The following is a 13733-nucleotide window of genomic DNA, read 5'->3' as shown; positions in this document are numbered from 1 at the left end:
CGACAGGGAATCCAACTGTGACCTCCTGGATCATAGGATGATGCTCAACCACTGAGCCTGGTTGGTTGGACTTCAGTGAACTTGACGATTTTGAATACTGCAAGCCAGAGATTTTGTAGACTGTTCCTCATGTTTCCTTCACAATTAAATTTAGGTTATGCGAATTTTGGGTATGATTAATACTACAAAATTGGTTAGTGTTTTTCTTAGCATCTTATCAGGAGGCTCATGTTGCCCATTTGTCTACTTTCTGGGGAAGCTTATTTTCATCCCCAGGTGAACCTGTGTCCTCCCCAGTTTCCCACTGTAAAATTACTATTTCACCCTTTGAAACAGTATGTGGGTGGTAGATACTTATTTATTTTTTTTCCTCGCCACCCGCCGCGTCACTGCGGCCGCCCCGCCCCCCGATACTTATTTTTTAATTAAAAAAATTGATTTGAGAGAGAGGAAGGAATAAAGAAAGAGAAACATTAACTTGTTCCACATATTCATGCATTTATTGGTTGATTTTTACATCTGCTCTGACCCAGGATCAAATCCAGAACCTTGGGATATCCAGACGATTTTCGAACCCAGGGAGCTATCCGGCTGGTTAGGGTTTAGTGGGAGATACTTTGTTAGTGGCAATGTAAGCAAGTTGTTTCCTCATGGTACTTGCATTCCCTAGTTTTGCCTAAGCTGACAATGACACGGGAGACGGTAGTGTTGGTGGCACAGGGGCTTCAAGTGTTCCCAGGGCTGATTTCTCTTTTACTCGTTATATTGTATCCCCTGTACTAGCATGTTTGACACAGTAAATGGCTACTCCTTCCCTGAGTAATTTCTTTACCTCAGCATGTAGCAATATGTATTGTAATTGACCTGCTTATATGTTTGTCTTTCCCACAGATGGCAAACTTGTTAAACAGGCATCATGGTTATATTGTTTTTCTATTCCCAGTGTCTAGCACATATTAGGTACTTTAGAAATACATGTTTCAATTAGTTGCCTGGTGTTGAGACTAGGAAGAAGATAAGGGCTACGAATTGGCCTGGGGAAAGGGAAGCGAGGGTTAGGGTGGCGGAAGGCGCGGTCCGCGACGTCACTGCGAAGGGACCCACGGGTTTGGGCGACTTCGTTGGCCACGGGCCTCGGGCTTCCGCGGGACGGAGATGACTGACTGGGGCGGGAAAACGAATAGCTAACTCGCAGTTCCCGGCATTCTTAGTGGGCGGGGCTTCACTTTGACCCCTCGCTCGCATGCTACACATCCGGGCTCCTGCTAGTAGTGAGGGGAAGATGGCGGCCGCGACGGTGTTGGTTCCCGTAGAGTGGATAAAGAACTGGGAGAAAACAGGGAGAGGCGAATTGTGAGTGTTGGGACTGGAGGCGGGGGTACGGCCGGGCCGGGCCCCGGTGTCACGGCGGTCTCCCCAGTTGGGGGAGGTTGGGGGCGGGGGAGAGGTGTGCCCCCTCCCCCATCCGGGCGGCGGGTGTGGACATTTGGCTAGGAGTTTAGAACTGAGGTAGTAGAGGTGCCGGTGACCACCGCCGACCTCCTTCCCTCCGTGGCCTCCCTTAAATCGCCTCACCCCTCAGTGGGCCGCCTTCCTTTAGTCTGTTAGCAGAACTCCCGTGTCGCCCCTTCGGGTCCCCGCGCTCCCGCTCTGTCGCTTTTTTGTCCCCTTCTTCGTTTGAGCTCACTTGGTTCCTTTCTCTTCACGGGGCCGCGCCGGGGAGGTTCGGACTTGTCCCCTCTCTCTCACGTCCCATTTCTTTACTCTGCCCCCGTTCGACTCCGCAGTTCGGAGCCTGGCGCCTCCTCAGCTCGAAGTCTGAGGAGAGCGAACCACCCCGGACTCCCCTCCTCACCGGGGCGTTGCGGAGAGCCCCGCTTTTCACCTCACGTCCTCCCGGGAAGCGGTCTGTCAGACTGTCCCGGCCTCGCGCGGCGCCGCTGCCGAGGGAGGGGTATAGCGGGGCTTGCCGCTTTCCCGGAAGACCTACCGGCATTTCTTTACTCCGTCTTTTCACCTTAGAGCCATTTCGTGTCGGGCTCAACTTTCGTCATGAAATGTTTCCTAAACCCCATTTTGTCCTGGGACTGCAACTCATTTTGGCAAGTCTCCAAGGTTCTCGAATACCCAGAATAACGCGATTCCTTTAAGTCATAAAACTTTTTCCCCCCAGTCATACATAGCAGTAATTTGTCATACCCGAGGTTTCCTGGCCCAAAATTTCAGCGCTTCCTCTAGAAAATAAAAATGGTTTAAGTAGCAAGACGAACCCCAGGTTAAAAAACAACAACACGCAAATAATTTATTTCTAGTTTCCTTCTTTGAATCGCTTTATTAGCTAAAGCTTGATCCTGTCAGAGTTAACTCGCAAGCCATTTTTACCGTTGTTGCCCACTCCCCCCGCCCTCTCCCCTCAGTGGTTCGTTTGTCGTTGCTCGTGCAGTTTACGGTTGGAACTTCGTTACTTAGAATGAAACTAAACGCAGGGAACCCGTGCGCGTGTAACATCGTCTGCCTTGTACCCCGCCCTCCTCCGCCCCCCCCTCCCCGCACTCTCACAGTCTCACTGTTTTAACTGTATGAGCTCTAGAATTCGATTGGCTGAGTAAGCGGCCGGCTTAGCCACTTAACTAGCTGAGTGACCTTGGATAAGTTCCTTAACCACTTTGACAGTTTCCCCTTGAGTAAATTGGGAAGAAGTACTCAAAGGAGTGTTGTGTAGACTAAATAATGCCTGTAAAGCACTTGGCTTATAATAAGTGCTCAAGTGATAGCTATTAAAAGTAATATTATTCCAATCTTTAGATATTTAAACTTACTGGATATTTTACTAGCTGAGTGACCTTGGATAAGTTCCTTAACCACTTTGACAGTTTCCCCTTGAGTAAATTGGGAAGAAGTACTCAAAGGAGTGTTGTGTAGACTAAATAATGCCTGTAAAGCACTTGGCTTATAATAAGTGCTCAAGTGATAGCTATTAAAAGTAATATTATTCCAATCTTTAGATATTTAAACTTACTGGATAGCTCTTGCACTTAAAGTCTGTACCACTTAGGTTAGCAATTAATTGGTCCCTGACTCATTTATGGGTACTCTTTAACGAATTGAGAGATCCTTGAAGAGTGGGGACTGTCTCATTTATTTTGGTTCAACTGTCCTGCCTCCCGCCTCCCCACACTTTCTAGCATATGCTTAGAGTGCTTATTAACTGTAAGAGAAGTCATTTAGATATATATTCATTTCTTAACTGTTTGGAACATTTTCTAAATCCTTGTACTGCTAGTTAACACATAGCTATTAGGTCCCTTGTGTGCAGGGAAGGCAGGATGGGAAGTTACCAGACCAAACCAAACCAAACCATCATCTTTATGTATATTAGATTAGGATAAATCAATTGGGATAAATCAGTTCATTGTTGACTACTTTTTAAATTAAATACTTTTTATTGAGTTTTAGAGAGAGGAAGGGAGAGGGGGAGGGACAGAAACATCAATGTGAGAGCAATACATTGGCTGCCTCCTGTATGCCCCCACCCCCCACTGCTGATTGAGACCCCAATCTGGGCATGTGCCCTGACCAGGAACCGAACAGGCAACCTTTTGGTGTACTGGACGATGCCCAACCAACTGAGCCACACTGGCCAGGGCCACTGTTGTTTGCTTTTAAAAGCCAACTTACTTATTTAGGAGCTCTAATTTTTGTAGCTTGTTCAACTTCTTCCTTCCAGCTGTTTTTGACAGTTTTACTATTGTTACTCCCACCTTGGAATGAGTGGTTTTAGGGGTAGGAGGTGAAATTCTGCTTGGCTTCTGATTGGCAGCCTTTGGAGAAAAACAAAGTGATGTAGTAAAATTGGAGTTTTGGACTCACTTTATGTATATTTACACGATCCATGCTAACTGTCATAGTTCCTGTGATTGAAGACCTGCTCAAAACTTACTTAACATCTATGTAGTTATTCCATGGCTTGTGGAATGTAATTTGAATTAGATACAAATCAGTATAGTCAGTTTTATAATTGTATTATGTAAAGAGAGTTTAAAGTTGCTAGTTGTGTGACATAATGAAATAATTTAGTCAAACACATCACCATGTAGTACTTTTCTTTTATTTGAAACTTTGTTACACATAGTCTAACCTTGGATTTTTTGTATCTTGCAAAAGATCGAAGTTAGCATTTTCATTTTATTAGAACAAATTGTATTGTAACTATATTACAAAACACCACTTCCTTTGTCTGAAAAGACTCTTAAAAATAAACCAGGTACTGGAAATATTAAAAATGAAAGTAAGCTTTTTCCATGTTGATAGTGCTCTCAAAAACATAGTGAAAATTCCTGCAACATGCTGGACTTTCTTTAAGAAGTGCGGCAAGCATCAACGCAACAATGTAACACAGTACAAGAAGGGCAAGGATACTCAGTGTGCAGAGACTGCGGTGTTATGACAGGAAGTAGAATGGCTATGGTGGACAGACTAAGCAAAAAAGGCTAAAACTACAAAGAAGATTGTGCTGAGGCTTGAATGCGTTGAGCCCAACTGCAGATCTAAGAGAATGCTGGCAATTAAGAGATGCAAGCATTTTGAACTGGGAGGAAATAAGAGAAAGGGCCAAGTGATCCAGTTCTAAGCTTCATATTTTGTTATGTGACAATAATACCTTGAGGATATGTTCTCTTCAGAAAGAAAAAAAAAACAACCAAAAAACCCAAAGGTAATGTGCCACCAAATTATTAGTGAATCATTTATAGATTTGGCTTTCAGAATATGATCAATATTTAAAATTATATGTAGGGTGGATTTTTCCTTTTTAACAATGAATGAGCAGATTAGCTTTAGCTTAACTGAAAATTACCTTTTAAAAAAATGTTGATTTCATGAGGTTCATTTCTTGCTGTCACTTCTTACCAGTATAAGTCTATTCTGGGAGTTGTAGTCAACTTCAGCATCATAGTGGTAAAGTAACATATGCGATATATGGGGCATTTTATAACTTTAAGAGAGGGCAATTCTTAATTGGGCCTCATGAAAAGCAACTGTCTATTAAGAGGGAAAGTCTTGGCTTTGAAGAATAAGGTTTGTTAGGTAACTAAGTAGAAAAAAACCTGTATTTTGCTTATCTGAATGGTTCATCACATACCTAGCTAACCTTTCAGAGATACTGATTATGTTTTTCATGGTAAATTACAGAACTCTTAAAATGTTTTTTTTCCAAGAGCTAGCAAAAAGACAAAGGAGGACTACCAAAACATAATTAAGTGTCCTTTCCAGTAACACTTAGAACTACTCTTACAAGTTTCACATCTAAATGCAAACTCAAATACTGTGAAATATGCAGGATATGGCTTTAATCACTTTAATTTTGGAATTAGAGTTTTACTTTCTTGATAGTTTCGTATTAGCATAGGGCTTGCTATGATTAAGCTAATAAACTTGCCTGTATTGGTACATCCAATGGAGATTATGTTTTTAGTAAAAATTATTAACATAGTGAGCTCAGCATTTGTTTGTGTAACAAGGAACCTTGATGTAGAGTTTATGTTACAAGCTCTTAATCTGAAGATGTTAGCCTCATGTCAATACGGAGTCTAATTTTGAAATACTTATATTTGTTGGATATCATCTATTTGTCTGTTTGAAGGACTTAATTCTTTTAAAAATTTACATATCAATTAGAATTTTTAGGTCTTATTAATTATTGGTAGTTGAAATAATGTTTTAAAATTTAATCGCCAAATGTTTTGGTTGCCATTTTTATTCTGCTGCTAAATGACTTTACATGTTTCAGAACTTATCTAAGTACATGTGGATGTTCATTAAGTGATGTCTGATCTGAATTTGTTGGAGGGAAATAAGAAGAGAGACTTTATGGCAAATAATCATTCTAAGAAATTTTAGTCTTGGTAGTTGAATCTTTTTTTGTTATTATTATTTTTTCCTTTTTCTTTAAAAGGTACTCTAAATTCAGCTGAAGCTTTATCTGAAACCTTCATGTCTTAGTTTTCATTTGGCATTTATTTTCTCATTTTGACTTGCATTCACAAGTTATTAGTCTTGGTCTTTTTTCTTGTAGAGAAATGCATTCTTCAGAAATTGTTGTAGCAATATCAGATTTTATAGGATATGGCTTTATTAGAAAAATCAAATTATTCTACAATAAGGTAGAGTGAGAGCTATTAATGCACTTGTGTGCAGGAACTTGTCTTTTTTAAAAAAATATTTCCTGTTCTCTTTTCTCCTCAATGCATCTTTTCATTTTCATAAATGCATATATTTCAAGATAAAACTACATGTCCCAATATTGTTTTTAAGAATTAAAGTGCAGGTTGACATTAGTTTTTTATGTGTGAAACCAACTTTTATTTATTTATTTTTTAAAATATATTTTATTGATTTTTTTACAGAGAGGAAGGGAGAGGGATAGAGAGTTAGAAACATAGATGAGAGAGAAACATCGATCAGCTGCCTCCTGCATACTCCCCACTGGGGATGTGCCCGCAACCAAGGTACATGCCCTTGACCAGAATCGAACCTGGGACCCTTGAATCCACAGGCCGATGCTCTATCCACTGAGCCAAACCGGTGAAACCAACTTTTAGATGTTGATTATAATCAAAGTAGTAGTTCAGCTTATGCGGTGTTTCCATTTTTACTGCAAAATGGGAACAAGTAAGATGGAAAACTAAATATTCATGTTAAGAAGTACTCACAAAAATACTTAAGTCCTTGATAGAATATAAGACATTTTATTCTTTTTTTCCCCCACAGATCATAACAGAAAGTAGATCCTGTCTTTGTCTTTGTTCTCAGGGACCTAAGACATCATCTCCACAATAGTACCAAACTGTATTAAAAGTGGAAAAAGTGGTAAACTCGGTTATTTGGAGGTTATTAAGGGACTGAAATAATTATTTGAATTTGGACTGAGGCAGAATATTCTGTTATTTTTAAAGTCACATTAAAATGGGCAACTGTTACAGGTAGTTTGTTTCTCCCCTAATCATTTAGGACAGAGTACTAAAGTGTTTCAACAGGTGTAGTAAGACATGTAGCATACAGAAACGTAATTGTTTCTTTAAGGATACTTTGTGATCTTCTGTTATTGGATTATTTAGAGAGAAGAGCACATACAAATCTACTGATTGGAGGAAATTTCTTAGTGATTGTTTTTAGTTTTCTCCTACAACAAAGAAAGAACTGTTTTATACTAGGGAAATAAAAGTACAGTGTCTGTTATGCAAGTTAATTGCCCCTTAATGATTTCTTACATAATTTGAGCAAATATTTGAGATGATAATTAATAACTTATGCTGACATTATTATCTGTATCCTAATGAATATGTTTGTGGTCTTGTGACTGATAAGATGGCATATTTCAATTCTTAAAATTATGTATCAATGACTAACTATATCATTAGATTACGTGGGATTTGGACATTTCCAATCCCTCCCCACTGGGAGGATTATCACAAAAGACATATGCATTAAGCTTAACAAACAGAAAATGAAGCTACTAAAAATGTGAATAAGCACAAATATTCGCCATAAAGACTAGTTGGCCTTGCTTTTATTATGGGCACAAAGTGAAAGGTGAGTTACTTGATTTCATTACATTCTTCTGTCAAAGACAGTTTTCCTGGTACTACATTCTAATGCAGTGGTTCTCAACCTTGGCTGCACATTAGAATCACCTGGGAATCTTTTTAAAACCTGATTTCTGGGCCTCATCCTCCGGAAATTCTGTTTCTTTGTTATGGGGTGTGGCCACAACATTAGTAACAAAGAAACAGAATTTCTGGAGGATGAGGCCCAGAAATCAGGATTTTAAAAAGGTTCCCAGGTGATTCTAATGTGCAGCAAAGGTTGAGAACCACTGTTCTAAAGGGAATTGAAGCCATGGGGACAGTGAGAACTATAAGGGGAAATTGTTTTAATACTTTATAGGAAATATTAAAGCAGTCTTGGTATGCTTTTCTTTTAAAAAAGGAAACCAGTTGAGTTTGTTTGTTTATTTATGTTAATCCTCACCCGAGGATATTTTTCCATTGATTTTTTAGGGAGAGTGGAAGAGAGAGGGAAAGACAGAGAGAAACATCCATGTGAAAGAAATACATTGATTGGTTGCCTCCTGCATGGGCCCGGGCCGGGGAGGATCCTTCAACCAAGGTATGTGCCCTTGACTGGAATCGAACCTGGGATCCTTTGGTCTGCAGGCTGACACTCTATCCACTGAGCCAGACTGGCTAGGGCTTGATGTACTTCCTTATATAATTACTCTTAAAAAGAGCTAGGTTGCAGACATTTTTAGGTTATATTCTCTGATACTAGTCTGAAGTGGATGATATTTTTGTATTACCTACTGGAAGGAAGATTGGTTTTGCTTTCCTATTCCAGGTAAGCTTGTGGCAGGTTTAATATATTTTGAGAAACTAGAAGCTTAACCACTATTCTTAACACATTGGAAAGCCCATCTTTGTTCTCCAGGGAAGTAGTTAAATACTTGGGGTCAAACTTAAATCAGTTTACCATTTTTTAAAGTTCATTTAATTTTAAAAATAGTTTTTATTAAATAAATTTTTTTATTAAGCATCAGTAATCTTTATTAATATTCAGAGCGTGGAAGAGAGAGAGAGAAACATCAGCAATGAGACAGAAACGTTGATCGGCTGCCTCCTACACTTCCCACACTGGGTATCAAACCTGCAATCCAGGCATGTGCTCTGACCTGGAATCAAACCATGACATCCTGGTTCATAGGTCGATGTTCAACCACTGAGCCACTCTGGCTGGGCTTATTGATTTTTTTAAAATTTTTTTTAGAGAGAGTGGAAGGGAGACTGAGAGAAACATTGATGTGAGAATGAAGCATTGATTGGCTGCCTCCTGCAGGCCCCCTAATCTGCCCCCTACCCAGGATCATTGTGCCCTGACTCAAATCTAACAGGCAACCTTTTGGGGCATAGGAAGATGCCCAACCAAATGAGCCATACCAGCCAGGGCTAATTTACCATTTCTACAGTGTTCTCTGAAATTTTTTTAAAAAATAGGAGTTGGTTAAAAACAAAACTAAATTATATTTTCAGTTATGAAATTTAATTTAACAATTGTTCTCCATTGGCAAGGCCTTTTTATTCTTTGGTTTTGAAAATAATTTTGTAAGACCTACATGTGAATTGTTGACCAGGAAAAGTTGACTGACTTTTAACAACCTTAAACTGCTCATCCTGATGATGGAGGATTGAAATAATCAGAAGACATAGAAGTGAGCTTCAAGGGCATGGATAATCTGCAAAGTAGATAATCTCTCTGGATGATTATAATGTAGCATCATATTTCACCTTAGGTGTGATATATAAGTTTTAAAATTATTTTATTGACTATAGAAAAAGTATTGCTAGACACAAGAGTAAGAAACATCTGCATTCATTGGTTCTCTTTTTTAAAAAAAAGATATTTTATTGATTTTACAGAGGGTGTTAATCCTCTCCTGGGGATATTTTTTTCCATTCATCTTTTTTAGAGAAAGTGGAAGGGAGGGAAGGATGGGAAGGGAAGGAGGGAAGAAGGAGGAGGAGGAGGGAGGGAGGGAGGGAGAGAAAGAAAGAAAGAAACATCAATTGTGAGGGAGATGGTTCTTTTTTGTTAGAGCCTTGTGCACCTTGTATTTCTTTTCCTAAATTGTGAAATTAAAAAAATACATAAAATGCATAAAACTTAAATGTAAAGTTTAAAGACTCTCTAGAATGCACACCCATGTAACTTATACCCAGGTCAAGACAACATAACCACCCTTGCTGATTTTACTTCTCTTTACTTCCCTGAAGTAGCCATTGTCCTGACATTTATGGCTTTCTCGTCCTCATTTTTATTTACAGTTTTACTACCAAATAAGTTTAAGTTGTTCTTGATATAATTGGAATCATAGGATGTGTATTCTATTTTATCTGGCTGCTTTTGCTCAACATTATGTCTTTTAGGATCCATTGATGTTTTTGCAAGTATTTGTGGTTTATTGATTTTCAGTTTTAAGATGATCCATTCCACAATTTGTTGATCCCCTACGCTATTGACAAATTTGTTATTTTGAGTTTTTAGCTATTACCAGCAATGCCAATGAAAACATTTCTGTATAAGTATCTTGGTATATATAAGCATGTGTTTTTGTGGGATATATACTTAAGTGTAGAACTGCTGGGTTCTAGATTGTGATTAACCTCAGCTCTACTAGATACTGCCAAACTATTTCAAAATATACTCCTACCAGCAGTATATGGGAGTTCACGTTGCTTCACATCCTGGCTAATATTTAATATTGTCAGACTTTAAATTTTTGTCAATATTATAATGTATTAATGGTATTTTATTGGGCCTTATATTTTCATGGACATCTTTTTACGTTATTGGTCATTTGGATTTCTTATTTCTTTTTTAAAAAAAAATATATTTTATTGATTTTTTACAGTGAGGAAGGGAGAGGGCTAGAGAGTTAGAAACATTGATGAGAGAGAAGCATCGATCAGCTGCCTCCTGCACACCCCCCACCAGGGATGTGCCCGCAACCAAGGTACATGCCCTTGACCGGAATCGAACCTGGGACCCTTCAGTCCACAGGCTGACACTCTATCCACTGAGCCAAACCGGGCAGGGCTAGATTTCTTATTTCTTGTGAAAGGTCTTTGTATCTTTTCCCATTTTTTCTTTTTTTAAAAAATATATATTTTTTTTTATTTCAGACAGGAAGGGAGAGAGAGAGAGAGATAGAAACACCAATGATGAGACAGAATCATTGATCGGCTGCCTCCTGCACACCCCCTACTGGGGATCGAGCCTGCAACCAGGACGTGTGCCCTTGACCAGAATTGAACCGGGACCCTTCAGTCCACCGGCCGACACTCTACCCACTGAGCCGAACCAGCTAGGACATTTCCCCCATTTTTCTATTGCATTTCTTTCATTGATTTGTAGGAGTTCTTTATATAGCTTGTATTGGCATCTTTTGTGGGTAACACTGTATGTGTGGCAAATATCTTGTTATTCTTTAGCTTGCAGTTCCGTTTTTACAATGGTGACTTTTGATAATCAGAAGTCATGCACTTTAATATAGTCAAATTTATCACTTTGGCTTTCTGATCAGTACTTTTTTTTCTCTTTAAAAAATGATTTTAGAGATTGGAAGGGGGAGAGAGAAGGAGGTAGAGGAGGAGAAAGAGGGAGAGAGAGAAAAAAAAAACATTCATGTGACAGAACATTGATTGGTTGCCTCCAACAAGGGCCCACACTGGGAATCGAGCCCACAACCTGGCTAGGGCCTTTTGCTCATTTTTAAATTGGGTTGTTTATTTTTTTATTGTTGATTGTTAAGAGTTCTTTGTATATTTTGGATAACAGTCCTTATCAGGTATCTTTATTTTTTTTATAATGTCATTCTTATAAGTATGAAGTGATATTGTGGTTTTGATATCCCTTTCTCTGATAATAAGTGATGTCACGCATCTTTTCATGTACATGCTGACCATTTGTATGTCTTCCTTGCAGAAATGTCTGTTCAAGTCCTCTGCCCATGTTTATATCAGTTTTTGTTTTTTTGCTGTTGAGTTGTAGATATTCCTTATATATTAACCCCTTATCAGATATATGGCTTGCAAGTATTTTCTTCCATTCCATTCCATTCTGTTCATTGTCTCCTTTGCTGTGTACACAATTAAAAAAAAATCTTTATTGTTGAAAGTATTGCATATGTCCCCTTCTACCACCCCCCAGACCTTCCAGCCCATTCCTGACCCCTGCCTCAGGCCTTTACCGCCCTATTGTCTGTGTCCATGGGTTATGCATACAAGTTCTTTGGTTGATCACTTCCTACCCACCCACCCTCTCCTTCCTTCCCTCTGAGATTCACCAGTCTGTTCTATGCTCATCAGTTTATTTGTTCATTAGATTCCACATATGAATGAGATGTGATACTTGTCTTTCTCTGACTGGCTTATTTTACTTAGCATAATACTCTTCAGGTCCCTCCATGCTGTCCCAAAGGGTAAGAGATCCTTTTTTTTTAAATCCTGCATAGTATTCCATAGTATAAATGTACCACAGCTTTTTTTATCCAGTGAAGTCAGTGGTCACCTAAGACCATCAGAAAACACTATAACTATATTGCTATCAACCTCTCCCTTAAAGTCCTCTTGAAGTTTTTTCATATATTTAGGTGCTCCTATATTGGGTGCATATACCTTTACCAGGGTTATATCCTCTTGTTGGATTGATCCCTTTAGTATTATGAAGTGACCTTTGTTGTCTCTTGTGATGGCCTTCATTTTGAAGTCTATTTTGTCAGATTGCTACCCTAGTTTTTTTTCCATTCCATTTGCATGGAAAATTGTTTTCCATTCCTTCACTCTCATCCTGTGTGAGTCTTTTGTTCTGAGGTGGATCTCTTGTAGACAGCATTTAGTTGGATCATGTTTTTGTATCCGTTCAGCTACCCTCTGTCTTTTGATTGGAGCATTTAATCCTTTTACATTTAAGGTTATTATTGATAGGTACTTATTTATTGCCATTTTAATTCTGTATGACTAGTTTTCTCTCTATATATTTCTTCTTTTCATTACAACAGTCCCTTTAGCATTTTTTTTTTAAAATATATTTTATTGATTTTTTACAGAGAGGAAGGGAGAGAGAGATAGAGAGTTAGAAACATCGATGAGAGAGAAACATCGACCAGCTGCCTCCTGCACATCAGAATCATTGATTGGCTGCCTCCTGCATGCCCCCACTGGGGATCAAGCCTGCAAACCAGGTATGTGCCTTGACGGGAATCGAGCCTGGGACCCTTCAGTCCGTAGGCTGACATTCTATTCACTGAGCCAACCGGCTAGGGCTCTCTCTGTTTCTTATATTACAGCAGTCCCTTTAACATTTCTTGCAATTCTGGTTTGGTGGTGACAAACTCCTTTAGCTATTTTTTGTTTGTGTCTGGGAAGCTCTTTATTTCGCCATCTATTTTGAATGATAGCCTTGCTGGATATAGTAATCTTGGTTTCTGATCCTTGCTTTTCATTACCTTGAATACTTCATGCCATTCCCTTCTGGTTTGTAGAGTTTCTCAGGGAAATCAATTGACCACCTTATGGGAGCTCCTTTGTAGGTAACAAATTGCTTCTCTCGCTGCCTTTAGGACTCTCTGTTTGTTTTTCATTTTTGGTATTTTAATTATGATGTGTCTGGATGTGGGGCTATTTAGGTTCTTGCTTGGGACTCTCTGTGCCTCCTGTATACTTGAGTGACTTTTTCCTTCACCAGGTTAGGGAAGTTTTCTGCCTTTATTTCTTTAAACAAGTTCTCTATCCCTTGTTCATTTTTTTCTCCTTCTGGCACACCTATTATGAGACTATTGTTATGTTTCATGTTGTCCCACAGTTCCCTTAAGCTGTCCTGTTTTTTAATTGTTTTTTCTTTTTGGTTCTCTGATTGTGTGATTTTTTTCTATCCTATCTTCTAATTCACTGATCCAATCCTTGACTTCCCCTAATCAACTGTGTATTCCTTCCACTTTGCTCTTTATTAGTGCTATGTCATTCTTCATAGTTAGTATATCTTTTCTCATGCTGTTGAGTATCTTTGCCATATTCTGAACTCTATGTCTGATAAATTTATTTTCTCCATTTTATTTGTCTCGTCTTCTGGAGAATACTCTTGTTCTTTTGTTTGGAGGTTTTTTTTTTTTTTTTTTTTTTGGG

The 13733-nt window shown here is 38.9% G+C and overlaps 1 protein-coding gene across 1 annotated transcript in view; it reads left to right on the top strand.

Annotated features, from left to right (window-relative positions):
- The first annotated feature begins 499 nt into the window (after positions 1-499).
- The window catches only part of THOC2 (THO complex 2), a 121626-nt gene continuing 108392 nt past the window's right edge, over positions 500-13733 (top strand). The window contains 1 exon segment of the mRNA XM_014544948.1: positions 500-1353. Within this exon segment, the coding sequence (XP_014400434.1) occupies positions 1244-1353 (110 nt within the window). The 5' untranslated portion in view covers positions 500-1243.

Source organism: Myotis brandtii, unplaced genomic scaffold (genome assembly GCF_000412655.1).
Source record: "Myotis brandtii unplaced genomic scaffold, ASM41265v1 scaffold39, whole genome shotgun sequence".
NCBI classification, from domain to species: Eukaryota; Metazoa; Chordata; class Mammalia; order Chiroptera; family Vespertilionidae; genus Myotis; species Myotis brandtii.
Note: the sequence above shows the minus strand (reverse complement) of the source record. Positions and strands in the feature narration are given on the sequence as shown.